The sequence below is a fragment of the Scardinius erythrophthalmus genome (assembly GCF_964197995.2).
Source record: "Scardinius erythrophthalmus genome assembly, chromosome: 21".
NCBI lineage: Eukaryota > Metazoa > Chordata > Actinopteri > Cypriniformes > Leuciscidae > Scardinius > Scardinius erythrophthalmus.
The window spans coordinates 5,086,067-5,112,596 of NC_138241.1; the positions used below are offsets into that span (position 1 = coordinate 5,086,067).

The 26,530-nt window shown below is 38.9% G+C and overlaps 1 protein-coding gene across 4 annotated transcripts in view; it reads right to left on the reverse strand.

The window, feature by feature from the left end:
* The window catches only part of eml4 (EMAP like 4), a 121,720-nt gene that overhangs the window by 42,533 nt on the left and 52,657 nt on the right, over positions 1 to 26,530 (reverse strand). For all 4 annotated transcript variants that reach the window (XM_081351538.1, XM_081351536.1, XM_081351537.1 and 1 more), the window contains 2 exons: positions 10,925 to 11,104; positions 1,195 to 1,327 (listed from right to left, as the gene is read on the reverse strand). In XM_081351538.1, the coding sequence (XP_081207664.1) occupies positions 1,195 to 1,327; positions 10,925 to 11,104 (313 nt within the window). The remainder of the gene's footprint in view (positions 1 to 1,194; positions 1,328 to 10,924; positions 11,105 to 26,530) is intronic.

Here is a 26,530-nt window from a genome sequence, read left to right on the forward strand (position 1 = left end):
CATTAACTCTTTTTCTCACCAGCCACTGTGGCTACTGGTTTTCCATAGTTACTAGCCACTCAGAACTTTAGCTGGCAACAATTTTGGCATCGACACCATGGGGAAAAAACTGCCATATAGATATTTGTAATATTATCTCATAATTTAGCAGCAGGTATATTAGGCTGCTGTCACTTTAAGACCTGATGCAGGGATCTATTATACTGTAACACATGCATTTTCTTAATAAACTGTTTACGTTCACTTAAAACATAACTGACTGTGTTTACATGAAAACTCGCCAAGACCAGCATTTTTTTTACATTATTATTGTGTGTATTTGGCTGTTTAAGTGCAATAAGCGGTGAAAAAAGCCTAAATTTAGCTTTATGTGCGCACAAAATCTGCAGGAATGAGTAAAATTTTACACGCAATCCCACAAGCCCTGTTACACCAACAATATTCATCTGGAGCAAATTAAACGAGTGAGTGAGGCAAGGCGGGTTTGTGTGAGAAAGAGCAGCTGGTATCTTGTGTCTATTCTGCGGAAAATGAGTATTGGAAGCGTTTTAGATATTTTAGCATCGATATGTATTGAAAAATCTATATTTTTGACAACACTACATTGCACTTAGATGCCTTTATAAAAGACTACAATTCAAAAATGTATATATTACATATATAATTAAACCCGCCAAAGTGGCTAGTATGAGTGACTGCGTTACACACCACTGCTGAAATACACATGCATTTGGCGGGTTTGCGGGCGTTTATGTCAATCCCTGTCTCTATCAGTACAATATGCGTTTTCATAGTCCGCACTACAATGCAAAAAACAGTGTTTTCAAATTTATCCACTTAGGAGAGCATCTTTAAAAAGCTCAGTCTGAGCCGTGTCAGTGAGGACGCAAGGTCAAAGCGTAGAGAAAAAGATGCGTTTTCAAATGTACACGGATTAGTGTAGACGTAGCTCTAGTCCAGTGTTTCCCAAACCCGTCCTGGAGGTTCGCCACTTCTACTCATTTTGATTATCTCCCTAATCTTCTAACCACACACATGGTTCAAATCATTAGCTCATCAGTGGACAGAGTCATGAGCTGAAACAGGTCTGTGAAGGGAGACATCCAGAACGTGTAGAGGAGGCTTCCAGATCATTGTCATGTTTCAGTTATGTGTGTGTGTGTGTGTGTGTGTGTGTGTGTGTGTGTGTGTTACCTCTTGGCAGCGGAGGAGAGTGTCTCTTTCTTGGCTATAGACACTGTGGAAGTATCTCTGTGAGATTTGCGGCCGCTGGAACTGCCGTTGGCGATGCAGGACATTGAATAAGCCTCACGCAGCGCGGTCTGACCTGCAGGACACACAACACAACACAACACAACACACTCTTAGTCCCAATTATACCTCAAAACAATGACTGACATCTAGGGAACAAGTTGGACCATTTACTTTACTGTAGACCTTCCCACACCTTTTGACTTTTAATATCCATGAATTGTCCAGTTGGATAAGCTTTTTTTATATATATATATATATTAATGGTAGCACTTTACAATAAGCTTTCCATTGTTCACATTAGTTAATGCACTGTTAACTAACACGAACAAACACCTTAATGTAAAGACCTTAATGTAAAGTGTTGCAATGATTAATTTATAGAAATTCAGATTTTTTTTTATAAAGCTGAACATACTTTTTTTTTTAGATTTACATTCATTATAGAAATTTCCAGACACTTCTGTGATTTAAGATTCTATTCATTTCTATGACTTTTGCATGCTTGAACTAATGAAATCAAACCTGATCAACGGTCAGGGAAGACGGAGAGACAGGACAGGCAGTAAAGAGAGGACAAGACTGGCTTAAATAGGGCAGCATCCAGACAACTTAACTGGATTAGTGCTCTGATTTACTAGTCTACCACTGATGATTCAAGAAAACAACATGATATCAAACGTTTGTTATCTAATGCAATGCCATTCATATAATAAGTGTGGCTCAAGCTTTTACAGTCACTGCTGGAAAAGGTTCAAATATGCAAAAGATGATGGAAAACTGAAGCAAAATATCTTATTCAGGACAGTACTAAATAAAAAACTAACATTCAGTTTGTATGATCCCTCCTTTTTTGTTAAAATAATTAAAATGTTTCAGATCCTGCAAGGTGTATGTAAACTTTTTAAAATGCACAACTGGATTTAAAATTTTGGGGTCAGTAAGAAATGAATAGTTTTATTCAGCAAGTATGCATTAACTTGAACAAAAATGACTATTTCTATAGTGAATACTATTTCAAATAAATGCTGTTCATTTGAACTTTCTATTCATCAAAAAAAAAAAAAAAAAACGAGAAGTATCACAATAAGCAGCGCAATTGTTTTCAACAATAATAATGATAATAATAATCATCTGATAATAATCAGAAATGTTTCTTGAGCATCAGATCATCATATCAGAATGATTGCTGAAGGATCATGTGACACTGAAGACTGGAGTAATGATGCTGAAAATTCAAATTTGATCAAAGGAATAAATAATATATTTAAATAAATTACAATAGAAAAAAAGCTATTTTAAAATGTAATACTATTTCATGTTTTTTACTGTATTTTAATTAAATAAATGCAGCCTTGGTGAGCACAAAATTCAAAACCTAAAAGATATACCGACCCCTAAACTTTTCTTAACATACAGTGGGGTCCAAAATGAAATGAAAATCTGAGATTTGTTCCGGATTTGAACCTGATTTGGAATAAATTACGCTACTGTACACTCCTGAAAAAAAAAAAAAAAAAAAAAAGACCAAGCCAAAAATGGCAAATTATTTAGTGGCCTTTTAATGGTCTTAAACATTTTAAATCACAAGTCACTGGTCAGGAGATTGGCAAGAACTGTAGATAAAGTATCTTGGCATGGAATAGCCTTCCCAACTTGCAGACAGGAAGAAGAGTCAGTGTTGTTCCACTCAACAGCTTCATGAGCTCACGAGTAGTTAAAAAAAGTCTTCCAGTTCATTTGAGTTTAATGTGAGACCAAATATTCACTGTAGGGTTCAAATCTGGACTCTGACCAGGCCAAAACACGGGCCTGATTCTTGTTCTTGAGCATTGTCTTGTTCAATAACAACATCTGATAATTCCTCTTTTATTCTGCAATATTCTCCTGCACTCTGAAGCACTAAAAGAGTCTTCACAGTAAAGTAGCTCCCCAAACGACATGCTTCACTGTGGTAGAGATGCATTTATTATCAGATTTCTCAGCAGATTTTCAAAGACAATGCTCTCGAGCCTCATCATGCAACTCGTGTTTCATCGTGAATCATCACTCCACACACAACTTCCCCTACTAGCCAAAAACTTCATTCTGTCTTTGATGTTTGTGCATTTGCTTAAATTTTGCCAATTTCCTGACCGAAAATTTGAGGTTAAGACAATTAAAAGCTTTGCTGGCTGCAAAAATATAAATGAACTTCTAAAAGCATCTCAGATGTGTGTATAGTTTGTCTGTGGTTGTCCAGTAATGCTACAGAACAGACTGAGCTTGGTCTGGGATTCTCACGCTAAACTCCAGTGCCATGATTGCACTGGTTTGCATCAGCTGTGCTATTTAAAACTCTCTCTGAAACGTCTCTTCTCTTGACCTCTGAGCTCTGAGAGAGTTATTGTGGGCAGGATTCAGATGATAGTTTCTCTCCAGGGCACGGGTACGCGTGTGTATATTATCAGGAGGCGGCGATGCGAAGTCAGAACCACATGGCTCTGTTTCACGCTCCATTAGCACACAACAAAAACACACAGTGTGTGGCTGACCTCATCAGACCGCTGAGAGAATGTGTGTGACGTGCGTGTTTGACTCAACAAAGCAACTACCGCTCACATTAATGCCTGATCCAGAATTACCCTCGGGCAGGTTTCTTTAAAAGCCCAATCAGGATGTTTATACATATTTAATCAACAATTTTAACAAGACATTAGTTCTCTTGGTTTATTCTTAGATTTCAAAAAATAGCTCTAGTCTCATATATATTGTATATTTTCTGTGTTGATTTTTTGGGGAAATCTGCAGAACGGATTTAAACGTGGTAAAATGAGACAAACAGAGCTGAGACTCCTATTGGCTACAGTTACAGTGAACAATCATATTGATAAATCAACTGATTCAAACATTTTTGGATCAAATGAACTTCTGCTTTTGCATTAGATGTGCTAAATAACAATAAAAGTCAAGAAGATATCTTACAGATATTACAGATAAAAAAATATATTGATCAATATTACTATTACTATTTATAGTAAAATAAAAATATATATATTTATGCATTTGGCAGAGACTTTTATCCATCGCGCACTCCATGAGAATCACACCCATGATCTTGCCATTGCTAGTGCTATGCTCTACTAGTAAATAATAATTTAACTAGGATTACAGGTACAGAAAAGGGGGGAAATGGATAAGTGCACTTGGGAACAATACTCTTCTGAGAGAATATTTTAGATTTAAAACACGTTTGGTGCATTTTAACCTCAGTCATATTACATTTTGGCCAAATTACTGATAGTTGAAAGTAGGGCTGACTTCTAATAGTCGAGGATTCGACGATTCGATTCGGAGAGGTCTGATTCGACTATGAACCTCATAGTCGAATACATGGGCGTCAGTTTGGTTTGAAATGTGCTGGGGACAGAGACGCATTCGCAATTTCAGAAGGGCTGGGTACTATTTTTATTTTATTTTTTCGCTTGCGCGCAGGTCATTTTTTGAAAGATGTCCTGTAGCTTACTAATGTAAATAAATAAAAATGTATTCAAAAACCTGCTTCACGTTTTCAGCAGGCCTGCGGAGCGGCTGTGAGTTGACTCCACACGGTTCTCATGTGCGTTAAAAAGCTTTACGTTGTTTAATGTACCTAAACAACGATTACCAAATTTCCCTATCATATTTCTCCTCATAACCACTGAAAATGGTCAAAAAATCGAACCCAGAGTCCAATTATTATGGACGTTATCTGATATTAAGCGTTTCTGCTTCACATTTTCAGCAGGGCAGAGGAGCGGCTGTGAGTTGACTCCACGCGGTTCTCATGGGCGTGAAAAAGCTTTACGTGGTTTAATGTACCTAAACAACCATCACCAAATTTCTCTCTCATATTGCTCCTCATGTTTATGAAATGTTATGATATATGTGTGATATATATGTGTTTTTTAGCTCTTTTGTTTGAAATGGAAAAAATCTAGCTGCTATCTAAAAAAAAAAGAAAAAAAAAAAAAGGTTTGACTATCAGTCGACTACGGCAAAATCTAACGAATCAGATTCGACTATGAAAATCCTTAGTCGAAAACAGCCCTAGTTGAAAGTTAGCCAAAATATTGAATAAACAATAAAGCATCCATCATACGCCAGAACTCGACTCGCATACGGAAGCCAGTGATTACAGTTTATAAAGTTATAAATATAGATATTTTTCTTACAGAAGCGCTTGGCTTCAGAAGGCCTTTATTAACCCCCTGGAGCCGTATGCATTACTTTTATGATGGATGGATGCGCTTTTACGGGTTTCAAAATCATCCACTTCCATTATATATTTTTTAATATATAACTCTGATTGTGTTTTGGCTGAAAGAAGAAATTCATATACACCTAGGATGGCTTGAGGGTGAGTGAATTATGGGATCATTTTCATTTTGGGGTGAACTATCCTTTTAATCCTTCACACTTCTGTCACGAATCACGACAGATCATGCTGTTTAGATACGGTGTACGGTACTGTACTACACTATACTGTAGTGTGTGTGTGTGTGTGTGTCTAGTCAGCACAGCCTCACAGGAAGTCCTTATGTGACCCAACTTCAACAGGAAACCGAGGAAATATCTGCCTTCCATCAGATGCCTGTTTGTCTCCCAAACCTCTGGCATTCTCCATCACTCTCATGCTTAAAATACAGCAAAAAATGTAAGCATGTAAAGATAAAGTCATTCTTAATCACATTCAGTGTTCTTCATATGAAAGAAGACACTCTTATTAGCAATAAAACACCCCAGTAACAGCCAAAATAAAGCACACTGCCTTACTGACCCAGATATCTTGCAAAAATAATCAGAGTTGTCCATCAATATTTGCAAAAACAACACATCAAAGCCCAGCATTCAGCGGCGAGCGGGAACGCTTCAGTCCTTTCACAGATACCGTCCCGAGAGCAGCTGGATGAGGAGAGACTGAGGTTTGGGAGACGACTGGAGTGGAAAGAGTGAGAGTTTGGGGAAAGATACTAATGTGGGGGATTATGGGAAATGAGGGGGAATAGATATGGGATTGAGCAGTGAGTCAGCCTTGAAACGAGTGAGAAATGAAGGAGAATAATGGGCCATAAAGGGCACGGCGAGAAAATATGGGCAGTGGGAAGAGAAAAGAGAGAGAATTCGGAGAGAATGAGAATAGTGGGAAAAATGAGAACCAGCACAGCGGTATTTTAAATGAATATTAATTTTTCATATTAAAAAATATTTATACAAAAAAAAAAAATATATATATTATTGTATTACACCAATAAGTCCAAGTACCTAAAGTGTTGCATATATTGCCATACAGAAAAGCACATTTGAATATAATGAACATTTAAATGTTAATAACTCCTAATTTATACACTATCGTTCAAAAGTTTTGGGTTGGTGAGAGTTTATGGTTTTGAAGGAAGTCTCTCCTGCTCACCAAGGCTGTAAAATACAGTAAAAACAGCAATTTTGTGAAATATTATTACAATTTAAAATGTCTGTTTTCGATGTGAATATATGTTAAACTGTAATTTACTCCTGCAATCAAAGCTGAATTTTCTTCAGAAAGTCTTCAGTGTCACATGATCCTTCAGAAATCATTCTAATATGATGCTCAAAAACATTATTATCAATGTTGAAAATAGTTGAAAACCATGATGAATTCTATTTTATTTATTCAGTGATGAATAGTAAGTTCAAAAGATCAGGGTTTATTTGAAACAAATCTTTTGTAATATTATAAATGTCTACACCGCATATATTTAATGCATGCTTGCTGAATAAAAGTATTTTCTATTAAAAAAATGAACAGTAGCTTATAAGGCAAATGTAATATTTTGACAGCAGGACTAAGGTAGAACTGCTTAATAGATATCCTATCAGGCTCTTAATTATTAAAATATGATCAAAGCATTGTGTCGAATTCAAATAGTTGCAGTTTGAAGCCCAGATAGATCAAACTTAATTCAACAAATAGTTTTCAGTACGAATGCACCATCTTTTGTTTTAAAAATATACCACAATGTTCACAATGAAAGCACCAAATTAAAAAATCTGATATTGATAATTTTCATGTAACAAAAGTACAATAGAAAAGAAGTCAGGAAAGATGATCTGTCATTCACCTTACGATTTGCGTCTTTTTAGTAATGATTGAGTCTTCATGCTTAAAATAAATAATATCATTATTCTGAGGTTTATTTTGGCAATTAGCCTCTAGTTTTTGATGCCTATTACTGTAAAATGTGGAAAACAGTCATAATAAAGAAAGAGAAGTGCTGTGTGTTGAGTCAGAGGCTGGCCGTCTTTCGTCTGGCAATCGCTGTGTTTGTTTAGAGGCTTGCTTTCGTTTTGCCCGTTTGCATTGCTCACTGACTCCGAATTGTCATTTCTTTCTTTTCATTTGGTTAAATTGTTTCTAGGCTATTTTTCTTTTCTCTCTCTTTTGGAATATGTATATAAAAAAGTACTAATATGTATAATATAAAATAAAATAGATTGGGGGTCAAAGGTTTGGAATAAATTGGATTTTTTTAATGGTTTGGAAATAAGTCTCTTCTGCTCACCAATTCAACATTTATGGTTTGAAAAATACAGTAAAAACAGTAATATTGTGAAACATTGTGCATCATTACTCCAGTCCATTCTAACATGCTTATTTAGGACTCATAATTATTAATTATTTTTGGTGCTTAATTATTAATAATGGTTCTTATTATTATTATCTATGTTGAAAATATTTTTTGCTGCATAATATTTTTGTGGAAAGCATAATCATTTAAGTTCTGGATTCTTTGATTAATTTGTTTGGAACAGACATCTTTTGTAACACTATACATTTCTTTACTGTGATTGTAATGCATCCTTTCTGAATGATATTATATTTATTATCCCAAACTTTTAAATGGTAATGTATGATGCACAAAAAAATATGAAGCAGCAAAATGGTTTTCAACACTAATAATCAGAACTGTTTCTTGAGCATCGAATCATACATTAGAGTGATTTCTGAAGGATCATGTGACACCGAAGACTGGAGTAATGATGCTGAAAATTCAACTTTAATCACAGGAATAACAGGAATAACAATATTGCATAATACTGTATTTTTCATCAAATAAATGCAGCCTGGTAAGCATAATAGGCTTCTTTTAAAAACATAAAAAGATCTGAAATTATTCTAAACCATTGTATGTATAAAATGTACAATAAAACAATAATAAAGATAATAGTGACTACCCCAAGTCTGTATTTTAGTAGTCAAAAACATGGAAATAAAGAAATTCAGGCCAGGAAAAATCTGAGCAAAATCTTCTGAAGTCATGGAAATTTGTATAATGAATATAAATGGTTCTGTTTTTGTTCTGCTCTTAGTATTTCATTTTCAAGAAATTTTGCCCTTTGTTAGTGCCTGCGTTGAGAAAAATATTAATTTGTCTGTCTGTTGGTCTAATTGGATACATTTGTACACTAAAAATGTCAATTATTCAAATCTATTTTTCCAAAGCCTATCATCTGACATATAAATGAGAATCTGTATGAAATGGTCTGAATGATTTCTGAATGGAACATGAGGTCTCGAGCGACCGCATCTTGAGTCCAGTCATGGATGTGTGTGAGGCGTCACTGAAACACACTGCTGGTGTGAGAGTGTTCTCCGGGACACACAGATCCAGAGGATTACGCAGTGCCAGATTCTCCAGCTCTTCAATCTCTCCTGTCCTCATATGCACAACTATTCATTCTCTTCATTCGTCCCCTGTCGTTACGTACAGTCCCGCTCGCACATTTACAAGCCCTTTTTTTATAAGAGGGATTGCAAACATATATGTGCATGTAAACGTTTGAGCACGATTGTACGTCTTTGTTTGCACTTACATATAATCAGATATAGGACAGAATATGCGTATTGGCGTGCAGTCCGAACGAATGGAGCTTTTCTCTGGATTTTGGCCCGAACACAGAGTACTCCCCCCATATGCCTGGCTGGGATAGGAATAATAGAGAGTGAGGAGTGGATGCTGGAAAACTGTCGTGGATCAGAGGTAAGTCTCATGCTGGTGATAGATTATCTGAACGTGCTCCTTCCGTTTATTAAATATTAATAAAACATCATATAGAGAAAATGTGATGATGTGTGCTAATGACAATAAAGCCTGAACCCAGAGTGTGTGCGCTTCAGTTTTGACGTGAAGGCTAGCATATGTGACATTCGCTGCATCCAAAATCGCAGAGCATACTGTATAGTAAGTACTACACTTGGTCTGAAACTTACTTTGTGACCGTTCAAAAAGTATGTTCTATAAAGTATGAATGTGTAGTATTAATGCATTCTGGACGTACTGCATCCGCCGTTTTGTCACTGTCATGTGACCTACGGCTTCAGTTGCGTCGTGTCACCGCCATTCGTAAATGTTCTCTCGTGGGATAGTAAAGGTCAAAAAGTGCGAGACTCATGAAACATTTCATATTTGACAGCTGTTTTAGGATAGAATTGTTAAACAACTGACAAAAATAATCAGGAAAACGAATACTTTATCTAATTTTGCCATTTTTAATTGAAAATAAGTTTATATAATTTACTGTCAATGTGAGTGGACAAGAAACATTAACAAAGCCGTTTTCATCATATTAAGCATTAGATTAATAATGAATGTGTACATACAGTATTGTGAATGAATTTAATAAACTTAGTTACCAAGCTTTCCTGGTAGCCTTCAGTAAATTTACTTTTCGAAGAAAATGATTCGTAAAACATAAATATCAGTTGACCCTGTGTTTACTTGCTTCGCCGACACAGATGACAATGAAAAGACTAAAAAGAGGGGAAGAGACAGGGCAAGATAAGGAGAATGAGAGAAAAAGGAAGAGTGATGGAGATGACGAGAGAGCAGGAATCTTCTGCCCACTGACATGCTTTTAAAGCTATTGTTATCCAATCTTTATAATCCTTCAAATGTCTTGAAATGCACATACGTAGATCAGAGAAATCTACATTTTCATCCCTTCACTAGATCAAGTTTGGGACCTCAGTGATTATGAAACCCTGCATACGGCCCTTGTAACGAGGTAAAAAAAAAAACCTTATGGAATAATGCCTACTGTTTTGCTTATATATTTCCAAAAAACATACGGTACCAGTAGATGAAGAGGTACCCGCTCCAAACTCAAGCGTCACTGGCTGAGTCAGCTGTCAACATTGGGCCGCTCAAACAAACAGAGCAATGTTTTGTTAGCGCCTCATTCTCAACCACTGAATGACTGACTTAAAAGTCTCTACATATTAAACTAGGAGAGGATAAAAGTATTTCAACATCAAACTTTTAGTTTGCTGCATACGTGTGTGTGTGTGTGTGTGTGAGAGCGAGAGAAACGGGGCAAGAGGCAGCCAGTGTGTTTTATACAGTGCGTTAAACAGAGAACAAAGTGAAGTCAGTTTTAATGGTCAAACATTAAAATGCCTTCCCTCAAGCAGCCCCAAGATCACACGCTCTCACACACACACACACGCGTTCACACACACACAGCTGCTATTCAAATGGAAACGTTCAGCGCCGTGGGTCAAGGATGGATTGAAACTGTTAACAGATCCTGGTCTGGCTGCGCTCCTCCACTTCCTCCGTGTAAACAGTGTGAGGATCACTGGAGGCACACACACACACACACACACACAGGTTACCTTTGCTGCCCTGCTGTTTTTTGGCAGCGGTGGCGTCCTCGGACTGAGCCAGACGTCTGAGCACATCTGCCAGCGCAGCCTTCATCACCGTCAGCTCGTCCTCCTGCTGTTGAACCCGCAGCTCCAGAGACGACAGCCGGTCCTGCACGTCTGAGGTGCTCGCCGCTGAGATACTGTCATCTGGCACACACACAGAGATGCATTTCTCATCAGAGAGTACAGATACATGATATAGAAGTACAAGATCTTGACCAAACATTGATGCACCTCTTGATGGATATAACATCACAACATTTATTTCCATCAAAAGGTTCATCAATGTTTGGTCAGGATCTTGTATTGTCAATGCAAGAGTCCAGCACTCTGTAAAGTCTCCTCCAGCACATCCCAAACACTTTCAGTCAATTTGAGGTCTGGACTGGAGAAAACGATTATTCATGCTCCTCACAAACGTTCTTTCACAGTTTAAACCTGATGAATCTTGTCATCCTGGAATATGGCCATGATGTTTCTTCATACATGGTTGTTTAAGAAATGAAAAACTACACACTCCATCAATTATGGTTAGAAGAACTGTTGTCAAAAATATAACATGCTAGGAACATAATAATCACTGCATATACAGACATACTTAAATTTGTTTCCATTCACTCCGATATAAATGACTCTTCTCTGGGTTATTTCATCAAATGAAAGTGTAAACTGTTCCACAGAACTCTCCTACTGTAGTGTTCATTTAAACCAATCCTCTGTAGTCTAGATGAATATATGCTCACAAGTCAGCAAACACACGGCCCATATAGAGCCTCATCGTAGCCGTTCTTCAAAGCACATTTGCCATCGATAAGTAACATCCGAGCTTTCCCAATCCTGAAGTCCAGACACCACCAATGCCAACAAACAACATGGAGAAAGATCTTGCGGCCGATTATGCACAGAAAAAATATGAATGAGACAGTGAGAGAAGAGGGCAGATTAAAGATTAAATCAGCGGTGAGCAAATGCCATTTTTCTGCATTCAGCCTCGGCTCTTTCATCTTGCAGTTTCAGCGGCTGCAGCTTTTGCTTGTCAGAGAATATGAACACTGAAAATCTGGATCTTACGTCTTTCCTCTTTGGAAAACAAAAGAAGATATTTTGAAGAATTCTGGTGCCCAAACAGTTTTGACTGTTATGGTATGGACAAAAAAATAATAATATTGAGACAATCTTTTTTTACAAAAGAAGGAAGTCATTTGGAATCTCACGAGGCTGAGAAAAATGTTGATTTTGGGGTGAACTATCCTTTAAGTCAGGGATTCCCAAAGTGTGGTGCGCGCACCCCGAACTACCACCAGGGGGTGCGCGAGAGGAAAAATGTAATGGCGGTCTGTTTTTTTTAAGTGGGATTTTCCCATACAATAAAAAAAACATGAACAGTAAACACTTCCTTTGTAAATGACCTTTCCTTTTATTTTAAATAAAAAAAACTATAATTTATTAGTTTTTGATAGAAACGTAGAAGAAGACAGCCGCTGTCTTCTTCTACGAACTGCTCTTCTTTTATGCACTGCAGGCTAGGCTATATGCGCGCCAACTCATTTCATTCATTCCATATATATATATATATATATATATTATAATTTATCAATATGCTTAACTGGCTGAAATCAGGGAAACTGTCAAGTGAGACGTCTTATGATAAAGTTGTTAGTCACGAAGGAGAAGAGGGACAAAGAGAGAGTGAGGATTTGGAGGCAACAGAGACGGAGAGAATAGCGAAAGAAAATGAGCGGGAAGATGCGCCGGAGGAAACCGAAGAGGAGGGAATGAGATGGCAAAAAAGAGGTGATGAGGGTGAACACCAGACGGGGAAAAAAAGAAGGAAATATGATGACAATTATCTGGGTCTGGGCTTCACTTGGATCGGCGATACAGATTGCCCGAAGCCTCAGTGCGTGTTGTGCAGTGAAGTTTTAGCGAACAGCTGTCTGAAGCCGTCTTATCTCCGTCGTCACCTGCACACGAAACATGGCAATTTAAGTCAAAAGCCCCTTACATTTTTTAAAGCAAAGTTGGAGGAGTTGCAGAAAAGCCAAAAAAAAATGCAGTTTCATTCATGCATTGGGTCTACGAAAGACGCGTTACGAGCTTCATATCTGCTCAGTTACAGAGTAGGGAGAAAGGGGCTGCCGCACACAATTGCCGAAGACGTGTGTTTGCCAGCGGCCAAAGAGATGGTGGAGTGTATGATTGGAGAGAAAGAGGCAAAAAAGTTGGACATGATTCCTGTGTCCAATAACACTGTGTCGCGCCGCATTGATGCCATGTCTGAAGACATCCTGGCCACACTAGTCAGTCGTGTGAAGAAAAGTGAGTTTTACTCTCTGCAAGTAGACGAGTCTACAGATGTTACAAATCTGGCCAATCTTCTTCTGTATGTCCGTTACCTTTTTGAAGGAACGGTACAAGAAGATTTTTTGTTCTGTCGGCCCCTTGCTACCCGAACAACAGGACAGGAAATCTTCAATTTAATTGACGTTTTTATGAGGACCAATGGGATCGACTGGGAGCGCTGTGTTGGAATTTGCACAGACGGGGCAAAATCAATGACGGGGAAACACAGGGGGCTTATAGCTCATATTAGGAGAGTCTGCCCATCCATCAGCTGGTTACACTGCAGCATTCACAGAGAGGCCCTCGCAGCCAAAAACATGCCAGCTGATCTACTTGCAGTGCTGAACGACGCAGTCAAACTGGTGAACTTCATTAAAGCTCGTCCGCTAAATTCACGAATATTCACACTGTTATGTAATGAGATGGGCAGCGAACACAAATCACTGCTGCTGCACACAGAGGTGCGTTGGCTGTCCCGCGGCAAAGTGCTGACAAGGCTCTTTGAACTCCGGCACGAATTGCAGCAGTTTTTTGAGGAGAATCCGTTTCATTTGGCCTCCAGTATGCATGACGAAGAGTTTCTGAAAAGGCTCGCCTATCTAGCGGACATCTTCTCAGCTCTGAATGAACTCAATCTAAGTCTGCAGGGAGTTAGTGTAACTGTGTTCAACACCCAAGACAGGATTGAGGCCATGATAAAGAAGCTACGGTTCTGGGCGAGTTGCGTGAGTGGGAACACACACCTGTGTTTCCCTACGCTTCACGAGTTCTTGGGGGAAAATGACGTGGACCTGGGTGAGCATGTAAAAAGTCTCATAATTGAACACCTCAACCAACTCGCCGGGCAGCTACGGAAACACTTCCCACCTATGGACACATCTCGCGCTTGGATTCGCAATCCATTTGAAGTTTCCCTGCCCGTCCCACAGCTGTCATTTCACGAGCAGGAGCAGCTGATCGAGCTGTCATCTGATGGAGCACTGCAGTTACAGTTCAAACGAAAGCCACTTGTGGATTTTTGGACCGAGTCACTGACATCATACACAGTCTTGGCAAAGCAAGCCTTGAGAGTTTTGATGCCCTTCGCCACAACGTATCTCTGCGAGGCTGGTTTCTCTGCTATGGCAGCAGTTAAAACTAAACATCGGCAAAGACTGGATGCTGTTGAGAAGGAATTGAGGCTTAAACTGTCTTCCATTGCGCCAAACTTCGGAGAGCTTTGTGCCAAGATGCAAGCCCACCCGTCACATTAATATGGGTAAGTATTTCATATTATTGCTACACATTTAGGCCTACTGAGAATACTAATATATCCTCCTCCCCGTCTCCCACCCCCTACCTCTCTCTCTCTCTCTCTCTCTCTCTCTGCAGGTTGAGCGACTTTTGCGCTGTACTTCCAGTTCCAGTTCCAGATGGATCCTCTTTTAATTTATTTTATGTTTGAGCCTATGCTCTTTGTTACTTAATTATGTTGTGGATCGTGTGTAGGCTAATTTTATTGTCGTAAAATTGATCCTCGTTTTTATTTATTGTATCTATTCTCCAGTAAGGGCTAGCGCAAAATGCGGCTCTGGCATCTCAAAGCGGCACTTCCAGCGGCCAGCGGCGTAATCACTATTTTTTATTTTATTAACTTAACACTTAACAGAGTAGCTACTTAAAAGTTGTTAATAAAGTTTTGAGTTTCTTATTCTCCATTACACCAGAGAAAGCTGCAGTTGTTCTGAATAGCCTGATATTTTGTATTCTTTTGGCTACGGTCCCGCCGTGCAGTGTCGTAGACATGCTAATAATATCTTATTTCGTTATTCAAGATTTGTGAATTCGTGTGACGCGGTCCTCCGGTCCGAAATACGCGTATTTTTTATTTTATTTTAACCATTCTGATTAGTGAGAGGTTCCACAGTGCAGTTTGGGCCAGTTAAAGGGATAGTTCACTTTGAAAATAAATGTTGGTATGTTTTTAGCTTACCTCAAGGGCATCCAAGATGTAGGTGTCTTTTTTCCGCAGTAATTTCAATTTTGATATTTTTAGGTCAAACCGTTCCTGTTTTTCAGTCCTATAATGCAGGTCTGTGGTCACCACCTCAAAGAGCATGCACAGAGTCCAAATTAAACAATTCCTCATCGTCCAAATAAGAAAATTACCCATCGTAAGTACACATTGAAGTCACGAAACGAGCGGTTTGTGTGAGAAAACGAACAGTATTTATATCGTTTTTAACTCTTGTACACAGCCACGTCCATCTGAGGGCGCGCGCGCGCATCCTGGTGTGTGATGTGTACTCAGACTGGTGCATAGATATATATACACTAGAATAGATGTCGCCTTGCCTACGGCATTCGTTCCAATGAATTCGTTCTGGCGAAATCTAGTGTATATATCTATGCATCAGTCTCACTTGGACCTGGCTGTGTACAAGAGTTAAAAATGATATAAATACTGTTCGTTTTCTCACACAAACCGCTCGTTTCGTGTCTTAGGCCACACAGGTTTAATTTGGACGATGGGGAATTGTTTTAATTTGGACTCTGTGCATGCTCTTTGAGATAGTGACCATAGACCTGCATTATAGGACTGACAGACAAAAACGGTTTGACCTACTACTGCGGAAAAAAAGACACCTACATCTTGGATGCCCTTGAGGTAAGCTAAAACATACCAACATTTTATTTCAAAGTGAACTATCCCTTTAACCCTTCACTGAGTGTTTAAAATAATAACCATTCTGATTTGTGAAATGTTCCACAGTTCAGTTTGGGTCAGTTAACCCGAAGGTTTAACTGACCCAAAATGAACTGTGAAACCTTTCACAAATAAAGCTCAATATAACAAGTGTTTTTGTAATCCGTCGGTCACCGTGTTTATTATAAATTGATGTTAAACGTGAAGAGCGGCTATTTACCAAATTCCTGTCTAGCGGACTTACCAAACAGTTTATGGACATGAGCTTTGCTGTGAAAAAATTCACAAATCAAGCAGGTCAAGATGAAGCTGGGTTCAGTCTTCTTAAAGTGACCGACTTTTGGAGCTATACGCAATTAAAAAATAAAAGTCAGTTAAAAAAATACGCGTATTTCGGACCGGAGGACCGCGTCACACGAATTCACTAATCTTGAATAACGAAATAAGATATTATTAGCATGTCTACGACACCGCACGGCGGGACCGTAGCCAAAAGAATACAAAATATCAGGCTACTCAGAACAGTTGCAGCTTTCTCTGATGTAATGGAGAATCAGAAACTCAAAACTTTATTAACAACTTTTAAGTAGCTACTCTGTCAAGTGTTAACTGTTAAAATGCAGTTAATAAAATAAAAAAATAGTGATTACGGGAGATGCCGCTGGCCGCTGGAGATGCCGCTGCACTGATGGCCGCTGGAGATGCCGCCAGAAGTGCCGCTTCGAGATGCCAGTGCTGCATTTTGCGCTTGCTATTTCGGCGCCTATTCTCTTTAATGTTGTGGATCTTTAGTAACTACATTGTAATTTAATTCAATGTACTGTCGTTCTAATTTCCATAACCGTTGTATTATGATGATGATGATGATGCTAGCTCCACGGTCATTTAATATTGCTGCAATGTTTCTTTTACGCGGCTGAAAATAACCGTGCTTTCTGTTACTGAGCCTGTGTCTGTCACTCGTCCTCTTAAAAGTGGAAGCTTGTGCGTATCTTTGTTGCATTATATTGAAACTTTGTTGATGTTGTTATTGTCATGCGTGTTCTGGTTATTTGCGCATGATTAAACATGAGTCCTTATATGGCGATAAAACAAAGCTTTGTTGCGTTTTTTTTTTTTTTTTTGAAGTGGGGATTGGGGGTGCGCCAACCCGGTTGGGACATAGAAGGGGGTGCGCAGGAAAAAAAGTTTGGGAACCGCTGCTTTAAGTGTTTGTTTGCTGCAGAAGGTCATCAGTATTCCTGGGAACATCAGTGCTGGGCTCTGGATGGGGGGCATGGGCTGCCAGGCGTTACTGTGGTCGGGACTTTGAGTGCTGGACTGGTTCCCTGATCGAGGAGGCCCAGCATTCTCAGCTGCGGTTAGCTCGTTTAAGGGGCATAAAATACCATATAACAACTCAAACTCTCACACACCAACACATCTCGGATCCAAGCTTGAAACCAGACCGTAGGACATTTTTACACCACTTATAAATCACTGGAAGTACTCTCATTCTCACCCACACACAATTCGAGCAAACAAAACGCATGGGCGCAAATACGAGAAGCCTATTACCACACCGCACATCCAGTCATATTCCCCACATAGCCTTAATGATAACGGAGCCTGCAGTCTTCACACACACACACACACACACACACACACACACACACACACACACACACACACACACACACACACACACACACACACACACACACACACACACACACACACACACAATATTATGATATAAACCACACTTCAGCCTTAAACCATTTTTAAGAAAAGGGTCAAAATGGGTCAATAATTTATTTGCTCTGTGGATAATTCTATATACCTTGTTATTCGAATCATTTAGATTTCAAAATGCACATTTACTTTAACATTACAATTTACAACAGTGCATAACAATTCTGCACTGCACTGTTGCTTACTGTGGTAATCAAACACGGCTTTAAAGATATTTAATTTTATGAATTTTATTGCTGTTTATCATCAACCGGTAACCATTTCATCCCTACAAAAAAGGGACTCTCTGTGCACTCTAACCCAGAGTCCATTATTAGACAAAAAGCCGAACTGCATTAGCCAGATCCTCCGCCAACAGCTGAGCTAACACACTTTACAGTTAGTTGTTAGCACAAAGATCAATCGGTTCAATCTGGCAACAGCAACCATGAAGAGAGAAACGATTCAATCAAACTCCTGGAGCCGTCCAAGCCATCGTGAGTCAGAGACGCCAATCCAGCGCAAACTACTGATCAATACTCAGTCAGAGCTGCATATCAACCCTCTCAGTCCTGCCTCAGGATCACCAATGCCATTAATCACCTTTATCCTGTTTATTTTATTTTATTTTCTGAAGGCCAAATGATTGCAACATCTCCAAGAATAATCAGTGGTGAATATCTGCTGCTATATCAACCGTAAATATCCAGCTGAATTTGATGTAAAAATGTGTTTGTCTATTTGCGATTGATAATGGCAGCAGTAATTCATCAAATGAAGGAGGCAAATTGGGATCAGAATTCCTCCCTCAGGATCCACATCAGGATGCTAAGCCAATAGCAGAGTGACGACGAAGACTATTTCTGAGGCAGAGTCCAACGTACAGCTTCTAGTTCTCAGAAATGTTCTTTGGAAGATCAAACCTTAATATGGGGATGTGCTCTCACAAGATTTACAATGCTAATCTCATGCTACAATTGAAGATTAAACCATCTTAAGCCAGGTACACACTGAGCGATTATTGTCTTGAGAGAGATGTTTAGTTAAATAAGTTTATATTGTGTGGCATGGCATGCAACAAATTAATTGCTTAGCGTGTTTTAAAATGCTTAAACTATGGAGCACCTAAGGGGACATGATGATAGAAAAAGCAAGAGATGGGAGGAAAGTTATATTGAATGCTTTTGTGAGCAAACACAAAAGCATGGGGGGGGGGGGGATACTCTTTTTTACTTTTTTGAGACAACGTAAACAGTTTGTCAGCAAATATAAAGTTTCTCTGGGGAACACCAAAGCATTTAAATATTATTTTCCATCTGATATTCATTTCCATCATCATGTCCCCTTAGGGGCTTCATATATTTAATTGTGCAAACACTCTAAAAATATATGTGTATATTTGGAAGTAGTAAATAAAGATTACTGGAGTACATTTTACAAGAAAATGTATTTAAGTCTTTCTACTTCCAAATTTCATGCTTAATTCAATGTTTTACTTGCCATTTCTTTGAGGTCATTTGTGAAATTTACTAGCAATTCCCAAATAATTTTTTTTTTTCAAAGGAAATCCTACACCTTTTTTTCTGTGTAGATAGAATAGCACAAATAAATAGGCTTATCAAGCTTCAAAAGAAAGGAGAAAACATTTGCTATGTTTTGTTGTCAATGTCAAATGCTGCGTGTCCAAACTCAAATGCAATATTTTGGCACAAATGTATCTGTACTAACAAAGCAAAAAAAAAAAAAAAAAAAGCAGATACCAAAGCAGACATAAATGGTCTATATTAATAAATGTCAATGTTTGACTGTAAAGGTGCAGCCACATTTATCACTGTTCAGTGAATTTTTGATTGCAAAATTCAGTCAACTCAATAGAAATCCACACGATTGGGAAAATTATTCACAGATTTCGCAACAGGTTCAAGTTGGTCACGTGAATTCGCTATGTTAACCAACAGAAAGCTGCTTGGTTTGAAAATGACTTCTGTGAGCTTTTGCCTGCAAAATGTCAATGTGACCACCATTTTTATTCACTTTGATACGATTAGCGATTTTGATACGTCGAGTCATCACAATCTGATGTAGAGTAGTCCAGAACCAATAACCACTGACCTAAAGAACCAAAACATAAGTGAATGTTCACAAGTTAACATAAAAAACACTACACACACACAAACCAACGTCACTTAAACAACTGTTTTATCAAAGTAAAAAATTTACCAAGAAATTAAAAGCAAACATCTCAAGGTTACAGGAAGTAGTTAATAAAATCCAAAGTCTGGAGTTCTGCAAAACGACACAATATTTCACTTGCTTCCCCTGCCCACAGTTTCCTCCCTGTCTGCAGGTCCTTCCTCTCAAACCATCTTATCTCAGCGGCCCATGGAAACACGGAGAGGGCAAACGTTAATAACACAATGCATTTCTTTGAGAGGAAATGGCTTTGGGAGGTTGTTTGATACTGGCAGTTCGTACGGAAAAAAACAGGGCAGAGCGAGCGTGCTAAGAAGAAAGAGAAAGGGAGGGTTTGAGGGTGGACGAGTATCCCCAGGTAACCTCCACCGAATACATCAGCGGCATGACGTTTCTGGGGTACACCTAAACTGAGGAGAAACCTGCCCTCCTCCACACTTCTACCCATGATTCCTTGCAGGGTACAAGAGGAAGGAAGGCCTGTGCACATGTCATATTTCACAATAGCTTGTCAAATTCCTCAGTTTTCTCCCCCACCCCTTCAGCACGTACACCTAAACACACACACACACCTCCGAACTAACACGCATTCCCTCAGAATGAAATGGATTTATCTCGCATAAAACGTGTTAACATCCCATGCTCAGACCAGAGACCAACAAACACTCATATACACACAACTCCAGTGAGATCCTCGACTCGCTGCAGGACAGTCCCGTGGCGCGCGGCCAGATCGCACGCTCGTAAGGCGTTTTTGGCATGCTTGATTCTGTCTATGGAGGAAGTCCTCAGGGTTAAATGGCAGATTTGGAGCTGAGATAAGACTCAGTTGTGCAATCAGACACATTCAGGCTCGAGTCACACACAAACACAACGTTCGAAAGCATTGATTGATGTGTGTTGTTACTGTTTAGCATTTGCAACACTTATTCATAACAGATAGCCTTGATAATCTGACGTGGTGTTTAGTTGCGCGCTTCCTGAGTACGAGATAAGGATTAGATGAAAGCAAAGACTGGTCCCACACAGAACTAGTTTGGACTTGACCCTCGTGAAAAGCGGTAGAGACGTCTCTTACCTGGCAAAAAAAAAGATCAAGTCACGATGATGGGGTTAGAAGCTGATTAAAACACTTTGCACACTTATAAACTGGAGTAAAGCACAAGGCTGTACATGTCTAAACTGGTTGAGTGTATGTGAGTCTTATATGGTTTAGAAGACAAAACATTTAACTGAAGTAGGGTTATTATACACTCACATGCATGCCATAACTAAATGTTCAGTGAACACTTGAAAAGTACTATAGAATTATCATGTTCTTTGGACGCTATGGAAGCGTCGTGCTCTTTTTTGGTCATGCCAATCACACATGCTTTTGGTTGCACTTTATTTTACACACACGTGCTTACAGTGTAAACTTAAAGTACAGTAAGGTAGCTATATGGGTTAAGGTTAAGTTTAGGGATAGATTTAGAACATTTCCTTTTAAAAATAACATGTTTTCTCCTGTCTAATCCCTTAAAGGGTTAGTTCACTAAAAAATGAAAATTCTGTCAGTAATTACTCACCCTCATGTTGTTCCAACCCCGTAAGACTTTCGTTCATCTTCGGAACACAAATTAAGATATTTTTGATTAAATCTGAGAGCTGGATCACTCCTCCTGCAGGCTTATGGACACCTTAACTTGCTGGCCCAGAAAATGTATTAAAAGACATCGTTAATATAGTCCAAGTGACTCCAGTGGCTCAATCTTAAGTTTATAAACCGACGAGAATACTTTTTGTGCGCAAAAACAAACAAAAATTTTTTTCATTTCCTTCTCTCTGGACCTCGAGTCTTTTTACGTAGTGTAATAGCGTAGCGCGTCTGTGTTTCACGTCACCACGTATCACACATGACCAGAGTCACCCAATAGTGAGCCTACATGGTGACGTGCAACACTACGTAAAAAGACTCGAGGTCCAGAGAGAAGGAAATGAAAAGTGGAATTAAGTCGTTATTTTTGTTTGTTTTGCGCACAAAAAGTATTCTCGTCGCTTTATAAACTTAAGATTGAGCCACTGGAGTCACTTGGACTATATTAACAATGTTCTGGGCCAGCAAGTTAAGGTGTCCATAAGCCTGCAGGAGGAGTGATCCAGCTCTCAGATTTCATCAAAAATATCTTAATTTGTGTTCCGAAGATGAACGAAAGTCTTACGGGGTTGGAACAACATGAGGGTGAGTAATTACTGACAGAATTTTCATTTATGGGTGAACTAACCCTTTAAGACATAACTGACTGTGTTTACATTAATTTTGCATTATAAAAGCATGAGGTGCCTTTAAAGCACATGAAGCGTCATCACGCATCTGTGGTTAAAAACAACGCTCAGAATCCATCCAAAGTCATTGGAGAGAGAATCTCGATTTCATTAAAGGTATAGCGGAGGATCTTTCCGAATTTTAGATAAGAACCGCCCTCTCCACTTTTTGAAAAAATGCACATGCGCAACACACTACATGCTCCCGAGAGGGAACGCCTATTAAACGTGTGCGAGGTTCTCCTCGTGCACGCTCTGTTTACAAGTTGCTGTCGGCATCGCTCATACAAGATTACTTTCCAAAAGAAGATTTGCACTTTTTCTCCAAATAGCATGCCAAACTTTACCTGTCGAGTAGAAACTTCGCGACTGAGGCATCAGTGGGAAGCCCAACCTGTGTTTTCAGCGCACGCCATCGTGTGAAACAATCTCCCAAAAACACTCTGATCTTGTTTCTCTCTTCTGAGGCCTTTCTCTTCTTCTCATACAGTTCGTGCAAACTTTTTCTCTTGCGACCCTCAGACATTTTCAAAGGACCCGGTGAAACGGCGAGCTTCAATGAATGGCTTAAACCGTAACTCTAGCTCACCACCACACATAAACACCTGAAAGTGCGCATGCGCAGAAAGCGAAAACTAAGGGACGAGCACGTACGACGGCCTTACGTAAACGTATCACCAGAATGATTGACACTTAGGTGGACCAATAGTTTACACTACCCACCCGGAAAAAGAAAATCCTCCGCTATACCTTTAATTTGACCAAATGAACTATATATATTGTTTATTTGCAAGTGGAAACATAAGAGATCTTCAGATCGGGCTGCTGTAACAATGTGGCCAGCAAACCATGTTTTGACTGATGTGTTAAACATCTAGACTGCTGCTTTTGATATTCTTTCAGGGTATATTTTACACTACAGGGTATAGTACAGTAAGTGTAGCCCTTAATCTGTGTATGTAGTGGCAAACAGTTTGTCTGAAACATAGTTGACAAGCTCACCAGGGAAAACATCTTTCTTTGTAATATCAAAATGGTGTTTAATGATTAAGCTTCACAACTAGCAGATATGTTGCACTGATAAAATATATAAACTTAAACCAATAGTTGTTTTATTGGGAAAGCATACTGTTTTTACACTGAAAAAGATCCCTCATATACAACGACTCATTTAAGAGATGGTCCAAAGATGGTCCAAAGAAAGCAGTAGGACCACACTCATTATTTTGTTACCTTTTTTTTCAACAATGCATCTTGGTAATAATTGTTTGAAATTGTACCATGGTATTCTTTGAAGTAACTTTGATGAGTAAAAAAGGGAAGCTGTGATACTCTGAGTCTTTGCAGAGGTGAGCTCATACAGGAAGTGACCTCAACGATGTGGGCGCTAAGAGTGAAAATACTGAAATAATTTTACACTTCGTTTTCATTTTTCTAAGAGAGAATCAGTGACGCACCTCCGCTGAGAGGTGTAATCTCAACTACGTTTGTATGAGGAACTCTCAGTTAGATTCACACCACACAACTAAACCTGAAATCTAACAGGAGATATTCATAACGCTAACTAGATTTTTGCATTTCAGAAGAAAGCAAAAAAGCCAACCTCTCTTTTTGTGGTGATGTGGCTTATAAGACTACTGTAAATGCACTTGTGACAGAATCACACACACACACACACACACACACACACACACACACACACGCACACACGCACACACACACACGCACACACGCACACACGCACAGCTCCAGACAACCTCTGGGAACTGAGTATCATTGTTGCATGCTTGCAATATGAATTATACATAATAAGTCAGCATGTCTACACGCAGGGGATTACACACTCATACACGTGTAACAGATATGAGAGCACACATTTGCATACAGAGACTCCGGGGCTCTGCCCTCATCTCAAGGTTATGAGCTTCACCACCACAGCGTTCAGTAGGGAATGACTTATTTTGCTGCCAAGGCCTTATTAATGAGTCTTTATGTTTTACTTGAATCAGATCAAACGGTCTGTTTGAATGAAACAATTCAAAACCCCATTCAACAATTCATTTGCATTTCAAAAATGACTCAATGTTGAAAACATTTGTGCTGCTTAATATTTCTGTGGAAATCATGATCATTTTTTTTTTCATAACAGAAAGTTCAAAAGAGCAGTAATATATATTTCACCCAGCCTTTTTCATATTCAAATCTAACCTTCAAAAGTTGATTCCATAATCCTTAAATCGATTGCAGAAATTGTCTGAAAGTCATAAAGGAATACAACACCCAAAAATGAATGTTCTGTCATCATTTACTCGCCCTCATGTTTGTTCTAAAACCCATATGACTTTCATTATATGGAAAAGTGTCACGTCTTGTGATTCTGTGAAGAAAGTCATTTAAGTTTGGCACAAGATGAGGCTGAAATTCTTCTAACAGAACATTCATTTTTGGGGGAAAAGGAAATACCTCTTTAAGCCAAAGGTTTTGCTGAGCCGTGTGTGTTTGTGAGAGTGTGTCCTGCAGCTTTATGAATGAGATTCCTCTGTCTTCAGCAGAACAGCAGACATGTAACAGACATGATTAACCACACAGCACTGAAGCTTCATGTTAATGATTCACTGTAATGTCCCGAGGCTCGACACACACTCACACAAAACCACACTCACACATGGATGGAGCTGGTGTGAGATTAGATGATGATAAGAGGCACAGAGCAGTGTTGTGACATGCGTTTTCACCACCTTCTCTCCTTAGATTGTGGACAGATTTAGCTGATGCTCAAAAGACTAACCAACTGTTAAGAGAGCTGCAGGCCTGTTGCATGTGCTTTTGTTATCACGATTAAAATACGATTAATCATGCAGCCCTACGATTGGCCGTCAAAATTACCCTAAAGACCAGTTTAACAATAAGCAATAAACTTTGCATATTATGCATACCCAGATGACCCTTCTGCATTTGCTCAAAAATGCAGTACACACTGCAAGGTCGTGTTTAACTTGACCATATAGTATTTCCATGTGACTAATAATCCGGAAGTAATTTCAGAGTAATGGCCATGGCTGTGTTCAAATAGCATAGTTTTATTTTACCTACCATGCAATTAAAAAAAATATATATATATTTTTTTTTTAATAAAGTTCTTTACATTTTTTTGCATGGTAGGTAAAATAAAACCTGTAGCTGTAGTTTGCCTTTTTAACCAAATAATTCTGTGTACCGGTAATAAATAACTTAATTAAGTTGTTTTGTTCTTACCTTATACTTAAAATATTTTAAAAATCTAAAATATTTTCCTCATATTTTGATGGTTTATTGAACTTGTAGGGTCATTAAACACATCATTTATGGCCACTACTGCAGTGTGCTCGACTTGACCTTCAACTACAGCGCAACAAAACTGGTAGTAAAATCATTTGAACACCTCATTGCTTGCTCTGCCGATAACATTTTAACATTGAATTACCGGCAAAAATAAAAAAAAGTGTTACTTAAAGTTATCAGTTATTTAATTATCAGTAAATCAACCATGACCTGACTTCAGCTGATTTCAACAGCGGAAATGCATCATTTTTTCTATTATCTCTGTAAAGCTGCTTTGAAACAATCTGTATTGTATAAAGTGCTATATAAATAAAGGTGACTTGACTTGACTTAACTATCTATAATTAATTTTCTAAATGTTAACTCGCCACTCTCCGAATTAAACATGCATCAAAATGACGTGATGTGACAGAAGTGCTCTTAAATTTTTTTGAACACCATCTGAACTGAACAATATGTACAATTTCACATAGTAACTAATGGTAGGCAGCATGCAGTGCAGTGCACACTGTGCAGTACGCAGTACGCTAGTCTTCAGTTCTGAACACAGTCAGTGCCAGCGCGTGCCCAAGAATGAAGGTTTGACTTGTGCTGTAATTATAAAATGCACGTCTGCATGAAGTGCTAATTATCGCGCAGCAGATTCCAGCACCTTGCCTCGCAGCGGCTTCAGATGGTGTAGCGCGTGTGCTGACACGTCCGTTTAAAGACATTAGACTGTGCATTCGGGCCAACTGTGAGTGCGGAGCAAGTGTAGAGACAGGGTTACGCAGCGCTGATGCTGATGGATGAGTGGATTATTGCACAGAGAACTGCACATCCACTCTACTAACCCACACATTCATTTAGTCTGCGTTACTTAATAGATAAACATGATCTTATTTGGCATCACTAAACGGTTTAATACACATGTCGCTACTGCATCGGCCTCCAGCCACCCTGATATATTGTTATCAGCATTGGCTATTCATCGACCTCTAACAAAAAATAATTGGGCAGATCCACGGTACAGT